Source organism: Poecile atricapillus, chromosome 3 (genome assembly GCF_030490865.1).
Source record: "Poecile atricapillus isolate bPoeAtr1 chromosome 3, bPoeAtr1.hap1, whole genome shotgun sequence".
Classification (NCBI taxonomy): domain Eukaryota; kingdom Metazoa; phylum Chordata; class Aves; order Passeriformes; family Paridae; genus Poecile; species Poecile atricapillus.
This window is the reverse complement of record NC_081251.1, coordinates 30,815,345-30,841,320: the sequence shown is the minus strand read 5'-3', so window position 1 is coordinate 30,841,320 and position 25,976 is coordinate 30,815,345. Positions and strand designations below refer to the sequence as shown.

Genomic DNA, 25,976 nt, shown 5'->3' with positions numbered 1-25,976 from the left:
AGAAAATGTAGATGGTGTTTCACACTTATTTTTGTACTTAGTGAAATAATGATGTTTCAAACTGATTTTTATATCCTAATGACTCCTACTTCCTCAAAGAAAAGATGATTTTTAAGGGAATAAATATTAAATATAACAAAGCCTAAAGGGAAAAAAATGAACATTGAAACAGAATGCTTCATAGTAGTACCCACAATTGCTTTGTTTTATTTTGGATTGGTTCAGTTGAAAACCAGAGAAAGACAAAGAATTCCACACTACTGTGTAAAAAGGTAATGTTTTAGTAGGCAGTGCACTCAGTCAAATATTAAGGCAAATCTCTGTCAGGGTTCATACAGGCCGGGGAATAGTATTTTTTCTTATGGCAGTTTGAAAGTTACAAGGTTCTTGGTCTTCCATGGGCAAAAATTGGAAGGATACATCCCAAACAAGATCAGGATTTTAATTTTTTTAAAATTTCATTTGGAAGGCTTATTGCCAACTTAAGCATAAATTGAGGCTTTGAAATAACTTGGGTTCAGTTCCTTAGCAATTGAAACAGAAGATCAGAACATAATTGGAAAGGCATGTGATGGAATAAATCATTAGATTTCGTGCTTTGTAGACTTGTGGACTGAAGAAATGATGCATTCCAAGTACCTCTGTCCTACATATAATATAATGGAACATCATTAATTTTGAATTACTTATGAGAATGAGAAACAACATTTATATCAGAACGGAAAAATCTTGCACTGTCTATAAATCTGTCTCTCTTCAAAATTAAGCAAGGCTGCATTTGAAGTGATGATCAAGTTAAGATTTAATGGAAACCTAGCCCTTCCCTTCCTAGGTAGAGCAGAGGTACATTGGCCTTTGCCATTTCTTGCTTTTTCCCTATCTTGTTACCCTTTTCTAATCACAACTGCATTTATCCTTACACCAGAGATACCACAATCTGTCACTTTTTTGGCTATTCAAGCTCACATTTAGCACCTCCCAGTAACCACTATGGCAGATGCACTGATGGTTCAGGCAGCGGAAAGTTTTTCCTCCTCCTCAAAGCACAGTTAATCCAAACTGATGAGCTTTTCCTTCCGAAATGTTCCTGCACATGCAGCTCCAGTTGTCATGGGGAACCATGCACATGCAAGAGACACACTTGGGCTGACAAGGTGCAGTTGCTTTTGGCTAGCAGTGTACTCCTGAAGAGTTTTATATCTGTGTGTTCCTGGGTTGTTACACCACTGAAACAACGAGGGTCACACAAATGGCAGCAAAAGAAAATAAGAGGTCATCAAGAGCAAGGTTTCTGTTAATAAAAGGTCCTGGAGGGCTCTAATCAACAAGATTGATGATTAAGAAAATCAAGCATACTTTGTACAATCCAGCACCTTCCCCCCCTTTTTTTTCCCTCCTATCCATTAGAATACATGATTTGTTGAAATTGTTTACTTCTCAGGAAGTTTTTAATGATAAGGATTACCCTAACCATAACATTTTAATAGCAAAGAAAAGTTTATGTAATAGCTTTCTCACTCTTTAGCATAACTGCTTATTAAAACTGAAAATAATTTGCTGATGATGAATCAGGTGCCTGTAGACTGTAACTTTGGGGAATTAGAACCATTTTTGCAATAAGAAAATGACCAAAGTTGAGCACTCTGTGCTGGTCTAGGATTCTTCTGGTTATTTTGCAATGTGTGAATGAGCTGAGGCTTGGCTATAAGAAATCCACCCCCAAGGCAATGTCTCTGCTCTTATTTTAATTATATTTCTTGTACAGAAATGGTGATTTTAATTATTCTAAAGGCTAATGAAGTAGCACAACAGAGCTGCAGACTGATATGAGAAGCTGCCTGCCTTGAGCTCATAGGAGAACTGTGTTTACAACTGACTTCGTCAGAAGCTGGAGAAATGGACAAGAACAGACCAAATGAATCCTCTGAAATAAGCTTTAGTAGGGCCACAAGTGTTTCCCTTCTGAAGACAACATCTCTGCAGTGTAGCTGCACTGCAGATTCTCATTTGATGTAAATCAGTGAGTGTCACTACACTAACACAACAGAACACGAGGAACAATGTCATCTGATACTGCTTGGGCCATATCCCCTCTTCCCTAAACACTCATAAATAGGCAAGTCCAGTGTTTCCAAAACAGGGAAGTTCAGTGTTTCCAAATAATTTTGAAAGGAGGGAGAATAAACATGTTCTCATACTTTAATTTATGGCTGACTGGTTTAAGCATGTCACCAGCTGCTGAAATATCTTTATGGTGACACATGAATACTTGGTACTATCCAAATAGCAATGCTTTATTACTCACAGTCAAAGAAGATGAGATTGTTTTATTATTCAATTAAAGCAAAAAACAGAGCACCTCAGCTTATCGACAATATCCATCTCCAAAGCCAAAAAAAACCCCCTCTACTGATTCCAGGCACTAAGCTCTAAAGCTGGGCTGTACACTTTAAAGATATGCCACTAGTATGTGAGGGCAAGCACAATCCTGGTCTGTTTCAATGAAACTTGACAGAAGTCTGGGCTTTACAAAGTTATGATGCAGAAGCTGGTGTAGGACTACAGGCAATTGTGTTATACTGGCCATTTTCCAAATGAAAACAAGCAGGTAAGAATACGTGCATGCTTTATAGTTTAAAATAACAGTAAATTTGAGCACATTCATTTTATTCCTGGTTCAGCACTAAAAAGAGGAGATCTTTGGTCTAAACAGCTAACAAACATATCTACATGCTTGTAGATAGAAACTAATGTTTTAATTCTTTCCAACTGCTGTTGAACAGAGGGAGAGACTGCCATAAATCTGAAAACATAACCCAGAATAGAACCTATTAGTGGCATATAAATCACAACCAGAGACTTCACTTCAGCTCCCAGTGAATACACAATAAGCATGAAGTAAAATTTATGCACCTTTTTATCATTTATCAGTTTTATAATGGATGTGATACTTTTAGTGCACTTGATTTTCCATATTATGGTTAAGAATTTCCATGCAGATTCTACATTAAAAGAAGGATTATTGAGAAACCAGTTTTGTGCCTTTTACTCAAATACATGGCTACAAATCTACTGATATAATATTAAAATCCCAGTTACATGCTTAGTCCACATATTATATATATGACTTCTGCTATCCAACTCCCTTCTAGCTTTTAGTGTGTATATCTGACATGGCACCCATCAATCATGCTTCTTCTTTATTCCTTTGCAACAGAAAAATCTGTGAATTTTTATTTCAAATAAAACCAGAATCAGATGTACAACCCAGCAACAGAATTACATATATGCTATTTATTCATGTTTTTCATAATCTCTTGTAAAGACAAGTATTTACGATATCAGACACAATGTATGATTCCTACCACTGAAACTGTGCTAACCTTCCTCAGCATCCTCTGCCTCCCCAGGCCAGCAGACTCACTTCACATCACCATCATGGGCCAACTGCTGAGGACCTGCTGGTGCCAGAGGAACGAGTGCCACAGAGCTGCACTGGCCATCACGGTTAGTGCGGTCACCATGGGGGCAATTTGCGATTTGTACATGTGGGCAGACAGATCCCAAAGCTCCTTCTGGTGGACGTGGTTCTTCTAGGGACACTCTGATGATCACTGGATACCCTCTTTCAAACTGGGAAAAGGGCAACGGGAAACACTGACTTCTCCATGTGTATCCTGCTCTTTCCCACATACTGCATCACCTTTAAACATGGTGTCTCCCATCCATTTGCACTCAATGCTTTGTGCCATTTGCTTATGTGTCAGGTGCAACTACACATCTAAAATAATTCTTTAGAGATGATAGCCTAAAAGTCACATTATAGAATATTTTTTCTACTTTCCAAATTTTTTTTACCCTTCTCTGTGCTTGTTCAGATTTTCTTTCTCTTTAGTGAGATTTCAGCAGTAAATGGTCTAATTTTGGTTTTAAATTTGTCCTTGGATTGAAAACAAAGAAGCTCTGTACAGCTGTACCCAGGCCTTTGCATTCTCTTTGTGATTTCTTCACGCATTTTTTTCTGCTGTAGTCACATTTCTGATGTCATATTAGAGGCAGACATTCAAGCATGTCTCTGTAGCAACACAGATTCAAAATTTTCCGTTTGAAATGTTCGTAAAGAATTTTGAATCTTCTCTGTCCAAAACAAGTGTAGAATGGGCATCAGAACTCTGAATCCTTTTATGCCCTGGCATCCATATTGATTTTGTATTGATGCAAGGGCTTAGGCTAATTGTTACAGCTGATCAATGTGAATTAACTGGTAACATCTGACATGTTGTACTGAAGAGTAGGACATTCTTTAATTCTTTGGCCTTAGCATGTTTGGAGTTGCTAAATGCTGGAGATTTTGCAAATGATCTCTGCAGTGTTCTTTTTAAAATTACTTCTTCCCTTTGAGTCAAAACTCATTACGAGAGCTTCCTGAGGTGTTCATCTGTGCATGTTTTAACCACTAGGAGACCTAAGTGCATCTCTGTTGATATATACTGAAATGTTGCCAGTACCAAAAATTTTCAGAAAACAACTTTAAGGAAGTGTTTTCTGACAGTTTGTAACTTTTTACAAACTGGTCTTGGTAGGTACTCAACCCAGTCAGCCAAAATCTATTCATGCATTTAGTTTCTCAAAAGTACCACCTCACCAAACATTTCTGCTACTTGGACAAGTATCTGGTCACAATATTTTTATTCAGTTCCTTAAGTTCCATGAAAAAGTTGACTTGGTCCCCCTTTTTTAGTCAAATAACTGGATTTTGAGAGCCAGTATACCAAGCCTTTGTGTTTTACACATCATGCCATTCACTGACTATTTTGCAGGTTTTCCTATTACATTGTTCTAGGCTTATGGAATTTGGTCTCTTGGAAAAAGAAAACATACACATATCTTTATGAGCCATACATTTCCTGTGATCATATCTTCTTATGGTACAATTAGCCAATTCCTGTCTGGTTCAGATGTGATACCAAATTTATTATTATTGTCCTGTCCATGACATACACCCTTTCCTTAGGTACTTCATGGAAGACTAAAAGCCTAAAATGGCCAGTACTTATTTTGCTAATTCACCCTTGTAACTTACCTACAACCCAGGGTCCTCAAAACTGAACTTAGTTCCACTGTGTGTTTGTGTATTTTCCATCACCTTCACTTTAGGTGGATTTTTCCATTATAGGCATGTCTACTCTGGATTCTTGGAGATTTGTTTGTTTGGTGTTTTTGCCTGTATTTTAGTACTTATTTCACAGAACAAGCTGAGTTGGAAGGGACCCACAAGGCACATCGAGTCCAACTCTTGGCACTGCATAGCACCACCCCCAGGAGTCTCACCCTCTGCCTGACAACATTGTTCAAACACTTCTTGAACTCTGCCAGGCTTGATTTGTCAAGGTGTCTCTGCAGGACTTCCCAGCCTTTAAGGGAAGCAGCTCCTTCCTCTTTTGAATCATCTGCAAACTTGCTCTGTACCCCTTTCCTGTCCTGCCTCCAAGCCATTTATGAAGATGTTGAAGAGCAGAGGGCCGGGGATAGAGTCCTGTGAGACTTCACTAGTGGCAGATTACCAATCTGATGCTACCTCATTCACTACAACTCTTGGTGACCAGCATGTGAGCCAGTTGCTCACCCATTGTGTGTTTATCCAGCTGTGTGCTGGACATTTGCTTGAATTCACAGTTTCTAAACTGAATCTTGTGAACAGATTTCTCCTGTCACTTGAGGAAAGTTCACATTTCGACTGCAGCAAGCTGTGTCTTCATGTGCCTTGTCACGTCTCTGCAAAGAGACAGAGTGGTTTGCAGCTTTTCTGTGTTACTCAGATGCTGGATTTTCCCTAGATTTTCATACCACTGATGTGCTGCCTTCTTCAGCACTCTTTTCCTTTTGACATTTAATGGTTTGTAAAATTTTTTCCTTACATGTTATTTTTAACCATGTACTTTGGCTTTCCTCTGGGGATGTATTCTGCATTTCCATTTGGAAAATCAATATTTCCCTGACAAAGGTCAGGTCTGAATTTCTGATAGAGAGTTTGATATCTATCCATGTTTATTGTTGCAATCTAAACTCTTTCTTATCTGTTTTAAGGAGGTAACTTGATCTCTGTAGCAAACTCTGGCAAAGCCAAAAAAATTCATACTGCAGGATCTAGCATAAACTATCACAAATCAACATCTGCAGAAAATATTACACTTATTCCTTGGAGGTGATTTCCCATGCTACCTTGTTATCATTTAAAGTGATAAAACAAGAAAGAAGACATGTCATAGGAAGAGTATTTGTGTAAGGAATGTTGCTTATTTGTCCTTAAAGGAAGTCCAGGACAGATGGTTTGGTAACCTAAAAGGAGATATGCTTTCCCCTCCTCTAAGAATTATATCCTTATTAATCTGAAGCCTGTCACCCCATCACTGACATCTAATCCTCCCCATTTTCTGCTCCTAATCTCAAAATCCTCCTACACATTCTGTGTTCTCCAGAGAATGTGGCCTCTTGAAAGGCTGGTTAAAGGCTCTTTTAATATATTTGCCACCTTTGAATATTAATTCTCTTTGTTTTAGGAAACAAAGGGAATCAGAAACTGATTGTTCTCAGTACCAGTATCTTCTCTCCTGATTCACTGCATATAGCCATACAATGTCATCAACAAGATGAGCTAAGAAACAGTTCTTATATAGGAACTGACAAACAACATAAATTAGTGTAATGTACCTATTTAAAAATTCAACACTGGCTTTTTCACTACAGGTTAGTCCTTGTAATATTAAAAATGTACTAGGCCACGAACTTGTTACATTTATCACTGCTTGTGGTTTCACTATTTCCATTCATATTTCTTCACAGCACATTGCCAAGCATTTCTGTATACATGCCCTGTTAATTCAGAGGAACAGAAAATAATTTTGTGGATGGCAATTCATCCAGCAGCCACTGACTAGTGGCAAGTCCAGTGATCCTAACATTGCATATTAAATGCAGATTTTTTGTTAAACACAACTGATTGGTAGTTTTGCTCTGGCAGCGACAAAATCTCTCTTGCCTTCTACTGCATTTGCTGCTGAATGCTGTAGCACTTGAGGTAACTGTTCATAGTTATCCTATCTTCTTCAGGTGATTCAGTTATGAGATTATTTTTCTCCCTGACTGTAGATCACATTGCAATTTTAATCATCTTTAGTCATCAAACCCGTTTAAAATTTCCCAGTAGAACCTAATATATTGCAATTTTAATTACAATAGAAAAATTATTTTGTTCCGTGTGTGATGTTCAATCTTTTCTTTACAAAGGTAATTTCTGCTTAATGCAGAAGAATAAAAGAAAGGACAAAACATTGCTAACAGTATAATCAATCTCATAACCATATCAATAATAGGCTTATGCCAGGATTGAGACATCTTTATTCTCTGGTCTGTTGGAGTGTACTTATCACCCTCAGCATTGTTGACAATATATAGATACCTTCTGCTGACAATATATAGATATCTCGAGAGTTTTATGTGCAGTGCCGTGTTCTGTTAAGAAATAATTTTTATGGTTAATTTAATCTCTCTCTCATAGCTATGGTGTGTATTTGTTTGTTAGAGAGCTTTGCTGTTTGGTTGGTAGTGCCAACACTGCCTTCTGAGAGAAGAATTAATTTCAGGACAGCCACTGTTTATAATTCCATCTTTTAATTTAGATTTTTGTTTTCTGTCAGACTTCCTTGTAATAACGTTTAATTTCATCAAAGTGCACCCAGCATTTACATTTCCAGTGGGAAGTCTGTTCTGTTTCTACACAAAGATTCACAAGCAGTTGTGATGAACTCTTGCCCAAATTTTTGTAACAATAGTCATCTCTGACTTGATCAAATCTGTATACATTATAGGAGAGCATCAACTAAACAGCAAAGATGTGAAAATATTCATTTTTGTATGGTAAGAATATTTTCAAAGCTAACAGGATTTTATGACACAGTTGAATTGTTTTTTGCTCATGTTATAATATTAGCGTACATGAATCCAAACAAGACTGAAAACATGAAGGTTTTGACCATATCAACATGGTATTTCCCTCCCTTATTATGTCTTTGATAACATTAGTGTTGCATGTCTAATGTGATTTTTCAGAGATTTCTAGGAGGAATTTTGAAATTTCAAAGCAAAGATTTGATTTGGAAAATAAAAACCTACAAGTCAGTATTTTTTGAGAAATACTGATTTTGAGGTTTGACAAACTCACTGATTTTTAGCCCAGGGATAAATGAATCTCTTTTTCTCAGAAGAACACTCAACAAAATTCCAGTGATGTAGTCTATACCTTACTGTTGTTAGAAATGTATCTTTAATTGCAATCTTTCAAGATAATTTTTTCTTTTTATGCCTTGATAGCTGGTCCTATAGAGCCATCATTAAGTCCTTTGTCAGGTCTGGTGGTCTTTTATCCAAGCATGGCAAGAGGATTCAAGTGATGATACAATCTAAACTGAATTTTTTTTATTTTTTTTAATTGAGCTATCCATCTCCGTTTTAAAATGCACTCTGGCTAGCTTTATAATGCTGTAGTGGATTTGTATGATTACATTCCTGTGGATGGACTTACTTCCTAGGGCAGAGACGAATTGAATATATGCTTGCCTGTTATGGGGCAGCTATACCTTATGTTTTAAAATCCATGTGTATCCTCTTTCTTTTATGTAACAATATTAGGAGAAAAAAATCCTGGAAAGGTATGAATTGCTAGAAGCACACTAGAAGCAAAAACTCCTTTTGGGTTCATGTAAGTGACCACAGTACATGGAGAAACCAGCTTCATCCTGTGCATGCTGTCTGCCTTATATCTTTGGGAGCTATTTCTGCCTGAAGAATGTGTTCCTAGAGTACATTTTCAGAGGCCTTTATTCTACAAATCTGGGTACAGCTTTCTACATCAGCCATTTCCAGAGAAAACCACAAAACAGATTTGATAAAACCAGTGCTGCAGAAATTCACTTGCGTTTTTCGATCTACCCTTCTTCATTAAAAATTAAAATTACAAAAAAAAAAAAGAAAAGAAAATAGCTTTCTCACTTCAAATAAAAATGAAATTTTGTTTCCTACAACCTCAATCTGAGTTTTAAGCCAAAAGTTCTAAAATAATCAACTACACAAGTAATATTTTAAGCCAGGTCAAATGAAGCACTTAAATGGATCCAAGACTTTTTTTTTTTTTACTTCTCAATTTGTCAAAGCTTCCTGGGTCCACTCAAATTATTTTATTAATTTTCTTGCATTGACAGCAAACAAACAGAAGTGAACCAGAAATTCACATAACTTTCAGCTTTAGCTGCAAATGAAGTTAAAATATAGATTTTGGTCAAGAGAGTGAATGACCTCCAGTTCCAGATAGTATTCCTTCTTGGCTATCTTCCCCAAAAGATTTGATTTTGCCTTCACAGCCTCAGTTTTACTTCCCTTGTGTTTATTATTTGATAAAGTGCTAGCAAATGTACTTGTAGATCAGCAATACACCAAAGATTATTTTCTTGCTGTGTTAGTTGGATTCTTAAACTGCTTGTGGTTTATTTTGATGCGGAAGTAGATTTTTATTCTACTGCCTGTCTGGGATATATCACTGCTACAACTCAAGTGCCAGAAATTGTGTGCACAGATGAGGCTAAAACATAATTATCATTGTGTGTATAAGAGTTTTATCTGATGCTCTCCTCCTGGTTACTCTTATTATTTCTGGACACAAATCTGACCAAATTAATTACTGATGCAACAATCCAACTGTATGTAACATGCACTTATCTGCATGACTTTAATTTTAAGCATAAAATTCAAATAATAGAGGCGTTTCCCTTGACAGATTTCCTGATAAGGAGAAGATGCCTTGGAACACAGTAGTACTTCTGTGGATGCCAGAACTGAAGCTGGGTCCAGCACAACACAGCAGGGCAGGTTTGCCTCAGCTCTGGTAGCAGAGCTCAGGCATTTCTGCAGCCCAGATGAGTCCATTAACCTCTGCTGAAGCTCAGAAGCCCTCAGCTATTACTGCTTTCCTAAACAATGATTTACTTTGAGCTATCACACCCTGCTGCATGTTTCTGAGAGAGTATTTGGGATGCAGTGATTATGAGATATGTTCTCTGCTCCCTTGTAAGGCACAGCTCGGGCAGATAAATGGAATTGACTGATTGGAGAAGAATAATCTTCTCAGCTCCTCTGGCCTTTCTGAGAAGGAGGAAAAGGTTTGCTCAGCTCATCTACACTTCCCTCTTTAATCTCCCTGTGTAATTGTGAATAGCTGCAATATGTCAAAAGCCACAGGTGCCAGTGCACGCAGCAGCTCAGGTATTAAGTTGAAGGAACATTACATTAGCTTTTTAGCCAATTAACATGGCTGGAGGGAGACCATCTGGAATAAATCTGCAAAACAAACAGTTCACAGAAACCCAGCAGGCAGCTCTATGGATTGTTACATTTGTACCGTACTTCATTAGGAAATAAATATATATCTTCTATTTCAAGCACAAAGCACAAACAGTATTAAACCAGATCTGATAGTTAATACAGCTGTCTTACTAAATGACACAGTTGGAAGATCTGTGTGAATCACTGCAAGGAAAAGGTTGCAAAAACTCTAGTGGCTGCAGTTAGGTGTCAGCACAGCCAAAACAACAGCTCCCGAGTTAATGTAGAAATGTATTTTCCTCTTGGTTTGTGGCTGTAAAAGTCTGTTTTGATAACACTGTTAATATCAGCTAATGATTCAGTATGTAGAGAAGGAATAAACCATGCATCAGCAAACTGCAATAAAGCAGTCAGTTTAGCCTGCTTCTGGAACTTCATACTTTGCTGTGTTTATATTTTTCTCCATTAGAGACCCACAGCAGGAGATGCAAAATTCGTCATCACTAGGTTTATTCCTGCCAAAGTTTTGTTGAACACAGTAGGCTATAGTATAGAAATGCTGGATGAGGCTAGTATTGATGCTTCAAGGATCAACCATCCTTGAACTCTTCTTCTTTAAGTCCTATTTCATGTTCAGAGGATGCCATGGTATGCAAAGTCAGAACAGTTATGATGGACAAAGCTCATTTTTGAAGCCTTAGCAGCAAAAAGCACCAGAGTTTCCCCCAGCAGACACTGAGCAGCTCTGCTCAGCTGGTGGACACCTCTCCAAGGACTGGTGTACCAGCAATCAGAGCTCAGCACACCTCTACCCAGTGCTGGGAGCAACGCCAGGCTTTCACAGAGCTCCTGCTCACTGTGGCTCCTGTGAGACCCCTGGCACAGTACAGGGAACCAGCCAGCTGAGGAATCAGCAGTGGTAAGTGTACCAGCACAATCAACAAATACGTGGCTCTTGGGAAATGCATATTTTATGTCAGAACAAACGGCATTTCTGCAACCAATTTGCATAAGTATACAGGAAAACAGATTACTTGTCACAAAAGCACCTTTTATTACAAATAGAGTATTTTCGGACTAATCAGATTTTCCTGTTTTCTATACCAAAAAATCTTAGCAATTAGGATACCAGTTACAATAATATAATTAGCTGCAGAACATTAAAACAAACTTCCATTTACCAAGTTTTGTTCAGATTTGTAAATAATGGGTCTAGGTATGAGTGCAGGTTTAAATCTGACCTTTTTTACCTGGTTTAATGTCACCTTGTCTTTTCTTCAGAGAAAGAGAAAGCACTAATATGGCAAGGAAGAAAAAGGCAACATTTAGCATGGTTCTCCCTAATTAGCCCTGCTAAGAAACTGTAATACAGTGGAGCAGAACACCACATACCTGCACCTAAGCCCGTTCTGGACATTTAGTTCAGGTATTTGATGCAGTGGCCCATTGTGCTGTAAAGACACAGCACACAACATAATTATGCTTATCAGCCTGCTCACGCCATAATTAATTAGGGATCCATTCTGAAGACCAGAGCTTTTGGGTATACACAGCGATGACAATTAGAATGTTGGCATTTGTCAACAGTTACTTCACCTCAGGCACTACTTAACAAGCCACAGTCTGCTGAATACATGGAACTGGAATAACCATGGTAACTCTGGGTACGTGGTGACGTTTTAATATTTGCTACTGCCTATCCTCAGGCCATCACTTGCAGAACTAAATGGCCCATCAAGAAGCAGATGAATAAAGTGACGCCTGTACAATGCATGAAAAGTGTTAAGCACTTCTAGGGATTAAAGCCACTTTCATTTACCTCAGAAGGGAAAAAGGAGAGATAAACATAATACAAAAGCATGCATTATGAAGAAATAATGAAACTACCACATCCTACTGCAGCAACTGCTAATAAATTGTCAGTATCTAGCAATAGCTAGCCCAAATCCGTATCTAAGATACCAAAATTAATTCCTATTTTAAGTGTCTCTTACTACATACTTTATAAAAGACAGCAGCAATATCAAAGGTCTTTCATGCTCAGTCACTGCCAAACTGCAGTAGAAAATCTATCAGTTATAAACCACAGCAGTTCTGAAGCAAAAAAGGGGATGCAGGACCATACTCTATTAACACAGTCTTGCTATCTGTCCTGTTTTTAAATAAAAAAAATGGTGGAATCCTCTATCTTATAATATTTTCATCATTCCAAGGAAAACTCCGATTTTTTTTTTTACGTGTTCAGTCACTGTATTATATTACTTCCTCCATGGGAAGAGAGATTATTAGAATGTATACAGAAGTATATGTAAAACTCTTGTATTTAGAATTTTCACTTACCAAAATGAAGAGACAACCAGAGGCAAGTTTTGTGTGTTCAGGAATAGTAGAAAACACGGACAAAATCAAGCAACCAAACACAAGGAGAAAACTGAAAAAGAAAGAATATTAATAATTGTTAATATTTTACAGTACCCTGATCCAGTATCTATATTCACTGTACTTCACCAACATTAATATAAGACTGTCTCTGTATAGTCTTCGTTAGTAGAGAGGAGTACAGCTACCACCTAACTTAGTTCATTAAAGACGTTAGAATAATAACCTGTTATTAAATCTATATGTTTCTGAGCAGCACTGCTAGAATTCAGAGTAATAAGATTCTCTTGGGAAAATGACCCAGTGTACACAGACATTACTTTTTGTATCACAATCCTGTACCTTTATGCAGTCCAGATAATCTAAGTGTTTTTAAAGTAAGATGTCCAGTAGGAGGTTTGCTTCCCAGGTCTGAAAAATCATTTCACCTACAACTGATCACAGACCTGCTTCATAAGCTTACTGAAAAGCTATGTTATATATTGCATCTATCTATCCATCTGAAACAACCTCCTTCTGAGCAACAGCCTTCGTGTACAAACTACCTGAAGTGAGAGGTAGAGCTATGGCATCACTGTCCTCAATGAACAGGCTCCATATTCTGGGAACAAATTTAGTATCATACAATCCACTGAAGAAGTGGAAACAATTACACAAGCCAGGCAGTTATAATCAGGAAAACATGAACACAATTTTGAGTTTACAGGAGCCTGTATGTTTCATGATTCTGATGAACACACACAGGCAAAAAAAGCTAAATCTTTTTGTGAGGAAGATCCAAACAAATGGTATCACTGCAGAAATTCTTGCACATCCCATATCCAACCCTTAGCAGTCACAGCACATGTGTTTGTGGACACAAGCTGGCAGAACTGGTATTGCTGTGACACATAAACTGTTGGTGTTAAGGATCATCCATTCCTCTTGCACTGCTTCACCAACAATACCACTGTGCTAGTGAAACCATCTACGAACTGGATCAGAAAAGAGGTTCATTTTACCCACAGTATCATGAACTGACTAATCAGCACCCAGTAATAACTGATTCTACCAATGTTTTGCTAAATTCCTTCTTGAAACACTTGTCAGTCATGCTGCACAATGAGTCAACCAACAAAAAACAGGTCTTTGACTATTGTCTGAATTGCTGGGACTCATTAGCTGATGTTCTAACCCACATGAATAGATATTGTAATTAATGTAGATACATATCCCTCCCTGCCCTTATCTTGACCCATGAGCCTTTCATTATACTTTCTCTCCTCCATCCAGCTGAGGAAGGGGAATGATAGGGAGGCTTTGGTGGGTACCCAGTGTCCTGACAGGGTCAATGCACCACACACTGTGAAACCCCTTCCCCCAAAGATTGCAGAACTTGGCTGAAAAAGGCCATGGTCTGACTTTGAAGTGAGCTCTGCTTTGAGAAGGAAGTTGGACTGATAGACTCACAGAGGCTTTTTTCAACCTATATACTTCTGTGTTTCTGACTATTGGATATAACAATATATTATTGCATTTGCATACACTTGTGCTTCAGGAGCTATGATTACTTTTTCCCACAGAACATACGGACTTTTCATAATGATATGACTTTTCATAATATAGGAGTGCTATAATATATTCAATACATTACATACAAATTTAAGTCTAGTCTTCGGAATTTCTAGTAGAAAATCTTTAACTGCAATACAGTACGACTTTGGAAGCACATTTTGTAGCTTATTACTTAACTGCTGGGGAGAAGTTCTACTCTGAAAATCAAATATGGTAGGAGCTTGCATATAAATTTTATTAAGGACTGTAAATAAAACAGTATCCAGGAAGATAAAGTGCACATTTGGCATACACCATTGGCAAGTCTTATCTTCTAGACTAGAGAAAGGTGAAGATCAATGCATGCTTCAAGATTTAATAAAAGCTCAAGACTCATTGCAAAAACTCAGGCACAAGTACAGGCTGGGCAGAGGATGGATCAAAAGTAGCCCTGAGGAGAAAGACTTGGGGGTGTTTCTGGACAAAAAGTTCAACATGACTTGTCAACTGTTGGGACATCACCTAGAGGAGAGCCACTAAACTGACCACAGTGCTGGACCAGTTCTTTTGAAGACAGGCTGAGAGAATCAAGGTTGTTCAGCATCCTCAGAACTGAAGGCTCCAGGAAGACCTTAGAGCAGCCTTCCATCACCTAAATGGGGCCTACAGGAGAGCTGGGGATGGACTTCTCACAAGGGCATGTAGTAGTAAGGACAAGGGGCAAGGCCTTAAGCTGAAGGATGTAAAATTTAGGTTAGATATTAGAATGAAGTTCTTTACTGTGAGGGTGCACTGGAACAGGTTACCCAGAGAACTTGTGGATGCCCCATTCCTAGAGGTGTTCAAGGTTAGGTTGGATGAGCATCCTGGTCTAGTGGAAGGTTCTCTGCCCATGGCAGTGGGGTTGGAACTGGATGATCTTAACATCCCTTCCAACTCCAAACCATTCTGTGTCTCTATTTTCCTGTGATTCTATTTTTCTATGATTCTGTGATTCTGTGATAAGTGACAAAAATCCATCTTGTGAACAATTTTTCTCCCCTTCACTTTATAAAAAAGGAAAATCTCATAGAACATTACTGGTAGTTTCAGCTGCTACAGCCTTCAGATGCAACCCCCCTATAATTACATCCTACTGACATAGGCATAAATGTGGTTTCTTCTCATTAAGGCTTGCATGGAGGGCAAAATAAAATTAAGAAGTGACTAAGAATTTACAGTAAAAAAACGTAATTTCCTTTTGCTGAATTTCTTTAGACCTGAATAAATTAAAATGACATTTGCTTACTTCCTTCATGTTTAGGTATTAAAAATTGCTTGTTTGATTTTATTCCTGTAATACTAACTTAATTGGAGGCCCAGTTGTACTGGGTCTTATCCAATCACACAATACCAGTTTTCACTTGGGAGAGATTTCTTACAGCACAATTATGGAAAACAGACACAGCAGGAAAAAATAAAATTTCTTGTTCCCATATCACAGTTGGAGACCATGCCACAGTAAAGGTAAGGGACTTGCCTCAGGCTACACAAAAAATCTTTACATGTGGAATAAACCTGAACCTTTTAAGTCACAGCCCAGTCCTGCACAAAACCATCCTCCATTCACCCACCACTTGCTTTGCCATAGTCTGTCAGGGGTATGATTTAGAATATCACTGTGGGCAAGGTGTTTATTCACAATAGATGGGAAAAGTGAGTCAGGAGAGGCAATGAGTACAGTTAAGCAGTGTATTAATCAAAATAAAAGCAAATATTCAGGAAAGCCAGGTACAGCGTGGCTTAGCACCTGGTTGACATAGTTCTGCAGTTTATCCATGAAAACCAGAAACAATCCTCACAGAAATACATAAAATAGTATTGGAAAGAAATTTTTCCAAACTTCTATAACTCTTGCTCTCAGTTTTTCTAGAAACTCCAAAGGGCATGGAGCATCATTATAAATTATTATTATTATTACTACTATTAAAGAACAAAAGAAAAATTTTGACATTTATCCACCCATACATTCAAATATTGCCCTCTGCCCCTCATTCCTCCCTCCAACACTACACTTCTTTTAGTGCCACTCAGCACATTATGTCTATAATTAAACTGTAAGCCCTTTTGTGGAGGGGAGAAACCCAGTCCTACTAGCCAGGCAAAACTAAAAGCATACATTTAGGTGCTGTAAAACACAACACAACTGCAATAAAAGCGGAATATTTTCAGTAGTTTATATATCAGTGAAGTGCTTTCCTTCAAAGTAAACTAATAGTGAGGCTTCACAAGTTATCTTTCTAGTGCAATCTGTTTACTCAGGCCATGCAATGAAAGCACCTCTCCTTTTTCCCAGCTGGAACTGAAGGCATGAAGAATGCAGCAATAACTTTCACCTGGCTGAATGTTAAATGAGGATCTGCCCAACAAAATAATTTCCTAAGGTTCAAACATCACAGTGGTCAAAGTTGATCAGAAATTGTTCTTTCCTATTGTGAATTATTTCTCCAGTGACAGATGAAGTGTAGATGATTGCATTAAGCCCTGGATAGTAATTTGATAACCCTCAATAGAAGATAAAGTATATTCCCATGCCATCATTTGAACTGTGTGCTACGATACATGCTGTACAAGACCATGCTGCTGTAGGTAGAGAGTAGTAAAAAGCAAAACACAGAGCAATTATATTTGGCCTCTAGTGATTCGATCTGGATCATATAATAGTTCAGGCTGAAAAAAACAGATGGTTTTTCCTCATGCATTCACTATCAGACAGTAAAACATATGCCTTAGGCAGCAACTTCCCATAAAATTATTCAAGTTCTGCCATAGCCTTGTATTTTATGAAAAGCAGCAACTTCCATTTTGTTTCAGCAGTAATCAGTTTTGTTGCAGATCCTTTCATCTTATTCCCTGCTCCTGAAAGCATATACTAATTGGAGAAAAGCCAGTTTATGAAAGATAATATAACTCAGAAGCTTTGATATTTAATCAATCTACCTCTCATAAACTTTTCTAATTGGTTAATTAGGACCTACCAATTCTACATTTATATAATTTTCAGTAGAATTTTACTACTGTTTGATTTAAGGGCTGTTCATATGGAAGAGGATGTTTAGCTTAAAGCAATTGTTAAATTATTCAAGGAATATCATAAGGACAAAATATACACCCTGGGAAAATCTTTAAGAACTATTTTGCTGCATGACTAACTGCTAGAATTAAAATAATTGAAAGTTAAACATCTGCAAACTTTTGTGGCCTCTTCTGTAAATAATAAAAATATATCACCGTTAAAGCAGCATAAATAAGTGATTAGACCACCAGAGTTATTTTCCAGTATTATTTGAGGTCTGATTTAATCCTCATACAGGTAAGGGCATTCAGGATTATGACCAAAACTGTTTGCAAGCCATTCGTAGTGCCATTATCCTGGATTTTGTATGGAAGGTAGAAAATGTTTGAAAGCTTTTGCCTACTCTAACTAAAACCAAAAAGTAGTTCTTACTTTTCTCCCTGACATACTAATGCAGTTTCTTGCAAATTTGGAGGAAGTTGTTTGCACTCATGAGGTCTGAGCATACAAAGAAGCTATTTGAGCCCCTCCATAAGTAATTATTTCCACAGCCAGAGGCAGTGACCATGCTTTCTTGACAGTGATCAGGATCTTGCTGAGTTGAGTACCCAAGTGCTGCCTTTACATGATTTTTTAATCCTGGAATGCATAAAATCTGTGTGAGGCATTAGATAAATAAATGCACTGAAGATTATACTGGACGGATAGCACCAATAGATACATCACAGGTTTAGATAAATGGGTAAAATACCCAGAGGAAAGTTTATTAAAAAATAGAAAGGAAAGACAGTCTTTCATAGCACTATTACACTTTCATGGGGACTTTTAATTTTGATGAACAATTCTCACAAAAAGCAAAAGGACAGATCTGCCTTGGCTAGATTTCATCAGCACTCTCATCCCTCTTGATATATGAAAGGAAGAATTTACAGATTCAGTATCTCATGCTGGGGAAAACAGAAGAAAAAAACATCATCTCCTGGACCAGGAGTTACTTTTATACATGCACACAATTTTCAAGGCCCCAGGTTCCCACAGAGGAGGAATTATGCATATTGTTCACCTGAGAGCTGGTGTACCACCTTCCATCCCAGAGCAGACATGAATGCTCAGGGCAGGAAGGCAGCACAGACCTGACAGCCCCCTCAGCCTCTGGACACTTCCTGGTGCCTCTGAGCAGACAGCTATCCTGATGGCTAGGAATGCCTTCTCTGAAAGGATATGGGAAGGGAAATGCTGAAGCATTTTCTTCAGGAAGAACTGAATATGAAAACATCATCTAATGCAGGCGTGAGGTGGACATTTACACAGGTCCTGAGGTATCTCCCTTAAAAAGTAATCTTTTCAACATTCCTATAAAACAGATAATGCACTGCTGACATGGTGGAAAAGAATACAGTTTAACAGTTTTGATAACGCAAGCCATGTGGATTAAATTTTCCATCATTTATAGTTTCAGTGTGACTTGTTTATACAAGAAAATGAGATATGACAAAGGTTATTACAATTTGTTAAGCATGTTTGACAAAAGCTGCATGGAAAATAAGCGCTCTTTCATAGAAAAAGCTCATAAATTTCTTCTGTAGACTTCCTTTAAAATGACTTGCACTTCAGCCTTTTCTTCAAATGGAAGAGTGTAGCATGTTGAGGGCTTGATACTGCACTGCGTTCTACTCAGAAATAATACAACCTTGGCCATGGAGAGGTAGAGTACGAAGAGCTCACAGTCTTAGAATGGGAAAATAAACTCAATAGAAAACTTAGTAAATAATCTTTGAGAAAAATGTATTGCAGCACACTTGTCTTTTTATATATTCTTTCTTTGGGTTAATTGCTACCTTTTTCAGAAATACAGAAATTTGAACTGAATTTCATGTCTGACTGTTCTAAACTGATCTTAAACTGATCATACTGCTGAAGCAACTTATTTAGAAAGGTGAGTTTTGTCAGGCTGTGGTGGATAAATTCTGTTTTAAAAATATTTTTAATTCCACTGTGGGATATTTACTCTTTCTAAAAATTAGGACAGTTTATCAAGAATTACATTTCCATATTACAGTTTACATTTCCATAGTGAAAAAGAAAGTGTTGTCAACCTAAATTGATCTTTTCTGGCATATTTTTAAGGAATTGTATTTTTACCAGAGTCTGCTAAGTGATAGTTTTTGGCTTCTATTGACAAGGCAATGAAGAGGCTATAACAGGAGATGATATCAAAACAAAGCAAATCAAATAGCTCAGGCACCTATGGGGCACAAATATAAGTGTCATTAAATGCACATTTGATAACCCATTCCATCACAGACAAAAAAAAGCACATCAAGGTAAGTTTCTCCATGGTTCTAAAAAAGGAGGCATTGTACTTCCTTGAGCAAGCACATTTGCTCAAAACAAAACAAAACAAAAACAAAACAAGAAATGCTTTTTTCTTAATGCTCAGAGATACTTGTGACCTAGAAATTTTCTATTTTCATTTACTTCAACAGGAGATAAGAGAAAAATAAGAATAAAGCACGTGCTCCTCCAGATTTTAACCATTTTAATGATGGGAAGAATTATATTGATTTGCCCCAAACCTGTAGAAAATGACAAAATGCTCCTTTTATCATTCTCAAGCTTTTTGCAGACCAAAATTTTCAAATCTGAATGCTTAATTTAGTAAATAAAATTTGTATTTAGACAACTCTGTAGATTTTTTCTTTTGCATCAAATAGCTCCAACACCCAGTGACAAGTCTGGTAGCTTACATAGCAACCTTTGCTTGACCATAAGCACTTCACAAGAAAATTAATTTAAAATATATATAAAAACTATGTTGTCTTTAACACTGAACGCAGGTTGCAGAATTTATATAATTTTTTAGAACATATACAAAATTAAGATAAAATCTTTTTTATAATGAAAGAGAGAAAATTTAAAGAATTACAATATGAAGCTGGAGAAGAAAAGACCACTATATAACCTTTTTTTAAAAATAATTTTTCTAACTATTATTACAGCCTAGGGAAAAAGGAAGTACTCAAATAACCTTTTTCTGTAAAAGTGTTTGCATACTGTACTTAGATATCTTGCTAATGAGAAAAATAATTCTTAATATTAGAACTGTATAGATGTGAAAGGAAGAAATGCATTCTGTAATCACCAGCATAATCCACTATAAAATCAGCATTTTGGGTCTTTGGGATTTAAGGTAAAAATATTGCCACTACCACATGTTTGGTTGCTTTTTTTGTTTTTTTTTTTTAAGTAACAAAGCAAATGTAAAAGAACAGAAAGATTGTTGGGCTGCTGGGTACTTTTTATGCCACAAGAGTTGTCTGTTTGCTCGGTGCTCAGAGTGCAGCTCTGGCTCTGGCAGAGCCAAGGTGTGATTTACTGCAGCAGGGCCAGACATCGTGGCCTAATTGACCATCAGTGGCCAATGGTGCCAACACTGGCTTTGGCAGATAAAACTAAGAAGGAAACACACTGTGTTGGGAGAAAAACAGCCTGCCTACCTTATCCTCTGGAGTTAATCCCACTCTGTGATTCAGCTGGATCCCTGAGTGCTGCGGCAGGGAACAACATCCCAATGGCTGCTGATGGCCTGCACCATCACATGCTGAGGACAGCCATTAGAATAATTTTGGCCTCGGTAAAACATCACTTTCCTAGACAGTTCCTGGGTATGGTCTGGGAGTTACCACGTATCGGGCCGAAATTTTCCTCTGTACTTGCCTGTATCCATCTTTTACTATGGATAGGTACTTCTGGATGTCAAGTTATTGTGTTGAATAAACACTATCATAAAAGCCTATTTAGCAAATGAGCTGTAATTTACATCCTAAGGACATGTCACAGCACAAGCCTGCCAGAGTTCTAGAAGCATTTGGGCAACGCTCTCAGGCACATAGTGTGATTCTTGGGGCTGTCCTGTGCAGGGCCAAGAACTGGGCTTTGATGACCCCTGTGGGTACCTCCCAACTCAGAATATTCTTTGATTCTGTGATTTCAGTACTGTTTTACATCTTAATCAAAGGTAAAGATAGGGACAAAATCTACTGAAAATGTAATCATTCAAATTCAGGTGCCTGTTTGACATATTTTAATAAAAACTTGGGATTAAGACTATTATACCAACTTGATTAAGAGATGTTGATACTGTGGGAGGCACTCAAGGCAGCTGTGCATTTTCACCTAAAATACTTCATCCTATTGAAGAACTGGGGAACAAGAATCAGTTTCCTCATTTCTCTTATTTTTCTCCAGTAGTATATTATATATTGGATTTTGCTTTGGTTTTACATTTGTTTTTCCTTGATATATAGTCACCAACATTGACAATTAAGGTGTTTTTCAGGGGAAAGGACACTCAAATTCATTCATACAGAGATACTGTACAGTAGCACATGAGCAAATGTTTCTTTTAACCATATCTCTCAAGCAGGCATCTTAGCAACCCTTGTCTACTTCTACAAATTTTTTATCCTTGCAGAAATGTGAACAAAAAAGTGCCCACAATGGACAAAGAAGTACCCACAAATTCTCCAATAATAGCTTTCCAAGCTGCAAAAGTAACATGGTTGTTCTGGCAGTAATGCTTAAGTCCATGATATAGATGAAGAATCTATAGGATACTTGGCTTTGTATGGAGATTCCAATTTATTTGCTCTCATTAAATGTGGTTATCTCACATGTTAACCAGAATAGTAGATAAGAAAATAAAGCACACTTTAAAAAAAGATTTCTTTTTAAATAAAAAAAAATTAAGTGGAAACGTCAGAGCTTTGAGATGTATTGTACCACATCATTGGTTGGCTGTGGAAGGAATGGTACAAAGTGATAAAAAATCAGAGATACTAATTAATCAGATGACTTTATGATTATTCAATTCTGCAAGCTCATTAAGACAGGAATGATTTATCATATTTGATACACTGAAACATAGAAGAATGTTTTTGAGCACTCCATTGTGGAATATTAAAAAGGAGAATGAAGAGGCAAGAGCAAGTCTGTCCTGAAAAAAAACCATTTAGTCATGATGGAATAAAAAAAAAGTAGTAAGCATAACAGTATTTACAAGTCCAGGCCACCTTACTGCCCCAGTGTCCCTCACAACTACAACAGAAATCTAAGCAGCCACAAATGTCAGGGCTCATTAAACTAGGCAGAAAAATGCTGTAATGTTATCAAGAATTAGCATTTTAAAAATTTCTTTAATGTACCAAGATCTAGGTCTTCTTTCTCTAACTTTATTTACTCCTAGTAATGAATAGCTGGGTTTCGGTTTTTGTTGAAACCCTACTGATGACTTCAGTGGAAGCATGGCTTGTGTTAGGAATTATGATCTAACTCATAAATATCACTGTAGCAGAGAAGATGCTGTTAATTTCCTATAATTTTTTCCCAGTAGTAAACAAGGATATAAATGGAACACAGAATATTTTTCTAACATAATGCACTGTTAGTATTAAACTTACTTCTAAGAATCAATCATGGTGCTTTAGCTCAAGGGTGTTCAGTTTTATACCACACCATTAGTCTTGTCTTCCATAATCTAAATAAATCCTGCACTTTCTGGAATCTGAAGTGCCCTTTCTTGTTGTTAGGCAGCAGTACTAACAGACCAGAACCTGACGGCAGAAGCATGTGAGATTGCAAGAGAAGAATCCCATCTTGAAAGGTTCAAATGACAATTAAAATTTCCTGGGTTTAACTTACAGCAACACTTTTCTCCTCTCTATGTTCATCCATATAATATTGACAGGAAAGCTGCACAAAGTCTCAAAGCTGAGGGTGCACTGGGGTATCCGCCTATTTCCTCATATGCCTAAGTTTCTTTGTGTTTAAAAGCAAAGAGAAGAAATACACTTTGTCAAGCACTAGGTCTTGCTGGAGAAGGTACAACAAACAGCTCATGGCTGTGTATCACACACTACTTTGAGAACAGAAAACTTGCGATGCTGTTTATGTCTTGAGACCTAAAGCAAGATGTAACACTTCCTTTTCACAATAAGCCTTTATTCTGTCCAAGTCTCTATAGTCAAAGCCCAATGATGTGACTAATTTCCTCTATTTTTCAGGGTCTTTTATCTCATAATCACTCCAACTGGAAGGAGTGTTACATAATTTCTTCCGTGCACCACACAAGATATTCAGAGGTCCCTACCAGGAGGGCTGCAGAGCACACCAGCAGCGACTGCAGCGTGGAAGGGCAGCACTGGTGTGCCCACAGCAGGGCCTGCCTCCGCTGGACTGTCTGTCCAGCTGCTGTTCACACGTCTGGCTTCCATGTGCCAGAGCTCTGCTTCTGCACTGCTTCGGCAACAGTAATGTTTCTGTTTCAATAATGAGTTATTTTATTAAATGCTGAGTTGCAAAGGTTCTGGAACAACTGTTGCGCTTATGCAGAACGTTAAATACACAGAGATCGCTTACTTTCCGTATGGGGAAAAACTTGCCCTTTGATCTTGAACACATTAAAGCTGCTGCTTGCCTGTTTGAAACAACACATGAGTGTGCTTTTACGTTCCAACATTTTATCTTACAGTGGCTTTCACTCTTTGCCAAAATTGTTCTGCACAGAAATTTGTGTGAAACAAGTTTGCATTTATCAGACATATTGCAGGCACAGAGACGGTCTTAAGTGAATTTTATTTTAGCAGATCAATTTCCTTTCACACAGGATGATCCTGTAAGCACTTAACTAAGTTTTTAAGGCCAGGCTGGATGGGGCTTTGAGTAATCTGATCTAGTTGCCAGTGTCCCAGCCTGCAGCAGATGCGTTGGACTCAATGATCTTTAAAGGTCAGTTCCAGCCCAAACCATTCTATGATTCTATGATTCTGTGATTCCATGTGCATAGTTTCATCACAGATGCTTGCAATGTACATGCTGAACACTGCATACTTCCAAGGCTGGAGAAGAAGCCCTGGAGATCCCTTTGTAAACCACACAGTTGAAGTCAGTTTCTTGGAGCTTCAACATACAAAGTATAAGCCTTCAGTAGTTGTATGGACTGTACTAGTGAACAGGATTGTAATTCCCAGAACAGGCAGACATGCACCTCTGCTAGAAGGAGAAAAACACTTCTATCCATACAAGGAGGTCTAGTTGGTTGGTATATTTCAGCTAAGAATGACTCCTGGTTCTTTGAGAGCCAAGGCAACATCTCTGTGACTCCCAACACAGAATAATACTCTCTCCACTGTACTCAGTCCAGACAACTCTATCATAAGACACAGTGGTGCTGTTTTCCTACATTAACAATGTGAAGCTGAGATACGTAATAATTTTGCCTCCTACAGTTCATAAATGTTCACATTAAAAATCAGTACAGGGTAGGCAATGAAGAGCTTTTGCAAATTATGAGCCTCCGAGAGTCTAAATTTTTAACTGTCTTTAAAATATTAACTCAAGTGCATAGAATTTTGTTAGAATTGAGAATTGGTCCTTCCTAGGCTAGGAGTGATTAAAGCTATGTATGGTGCCCAGACAGAGCACTTCCAGCAGAGCCAGGAATCGTTCTTAATTGAGATACACCAGCCGAATGCACCTCCTTGTAGTGAGAGCACTGCTTTTCTCCTTCCAACAGAGACACGTCTGCCTGTCCCCTGATTCCTCAGGAAGCCTGACAAGTGGAAGAGCGGATTCAGGGTGAGCCAAAAACATTTAATATATTTATGTGTAAAAAACGTGTTCTGCTCTTTTCATATATTCTGTGATCCATTATGAACATTTATTTACGTAGCTTTACAGAATGAATGTTGAACAGGACTGGGTATCTTGATTTAAGTGAAAAATCAAGTAGCAGTATCCATCCATTCATATGAGAGCACAAAGATAAAAAAGCAACCCAACAACCAATATATCAAGGCAACAAAAGATCATTTAGTCAAAACTTCCTATAAAACTGTATGAAATAAACTGTGATGACAAATAAATAACCAAGACTCTGTCTGTTAGAATCAACATATTAATCTCTAAAGAAACTCAAGTTACACTGGCTTCTTTTACAAAGGAAGTTTGTAAAAATCACAATCCTATGTTGGCTGGAAGGGACCTCCAGCAGTTACCTTGTCTAGTCCCTGCAGAAAGCAAGTTCAATTACATCAGCTTGCTCAAGGTGGTGTCCAGTCAAGCGGTGAGTGTCTGCAGGCAAGGAGGCTGTGACCTCTCTGGACAGCCTGGTACAACACCTGACTGACTGCACAGTTACATTTTTTTTCTTAACATGTAGTTTCAATTCTTACATAAAAACACTGAGCATCACAGTAGTCCTCAAAGTCTAATCATCAAACAACTTTGTTATTTTTTTTTCCCAGCTCACCAGACTCAATCTGCATTGAGTGGATGCATCACTCAATCTACTATGTTAAGAACAAGTTGTCCTCATGAGTTGGGATGATGGGATAGTCTGCATTCTCATCCTTCTGGTGCTATTCTCTCATAGATATTTCTCCTTACCCCAATAACCTCACTGAATTCATTTCTTCTAGTTGCAAACCTAACATTAATCACAGAATCGTAGAATCATAGAATCATAGAATGGCACCTTAAAGAGAATCTAGTCTCAATATCAAGGCCACTGAACTCAAAATAACTTCACAGTTCTTTGCAGTATTCTCATTACCTGCATTTCTATTCTTAGCACTTT

The 25,976-nt window shown here is 37.7% G+C and overlaps 1 protein-coding gene across 4 annotated transcripts in view; it reads right to left on the bottom strand.

Moving 5' to 3' along the window:
* KCNQ5 (potassium voltage-gated channel subfamily Q member 5) overlaps positions 1 to 25,976 on the bottom strand; it is a 282,191-nt gene that overhangs the window by 73,733 nt on the left and 182,482 nt on the right. For all 4 annotated transcript variants that reach the window (XM_058834709.1, XM_058834706.1, XM_058834707.1 and 1 more), the window contains exon 2: positions 12,715 to 12,805. In XM_058834709.1, the coding sequence (XP_058690692.1) occupies positions 12,715 to 12,805 (91 nt within the window). The remainder of the gene's footprint in view (positions 1 to 12,714; positions 12,806 to 25,976) is intronic.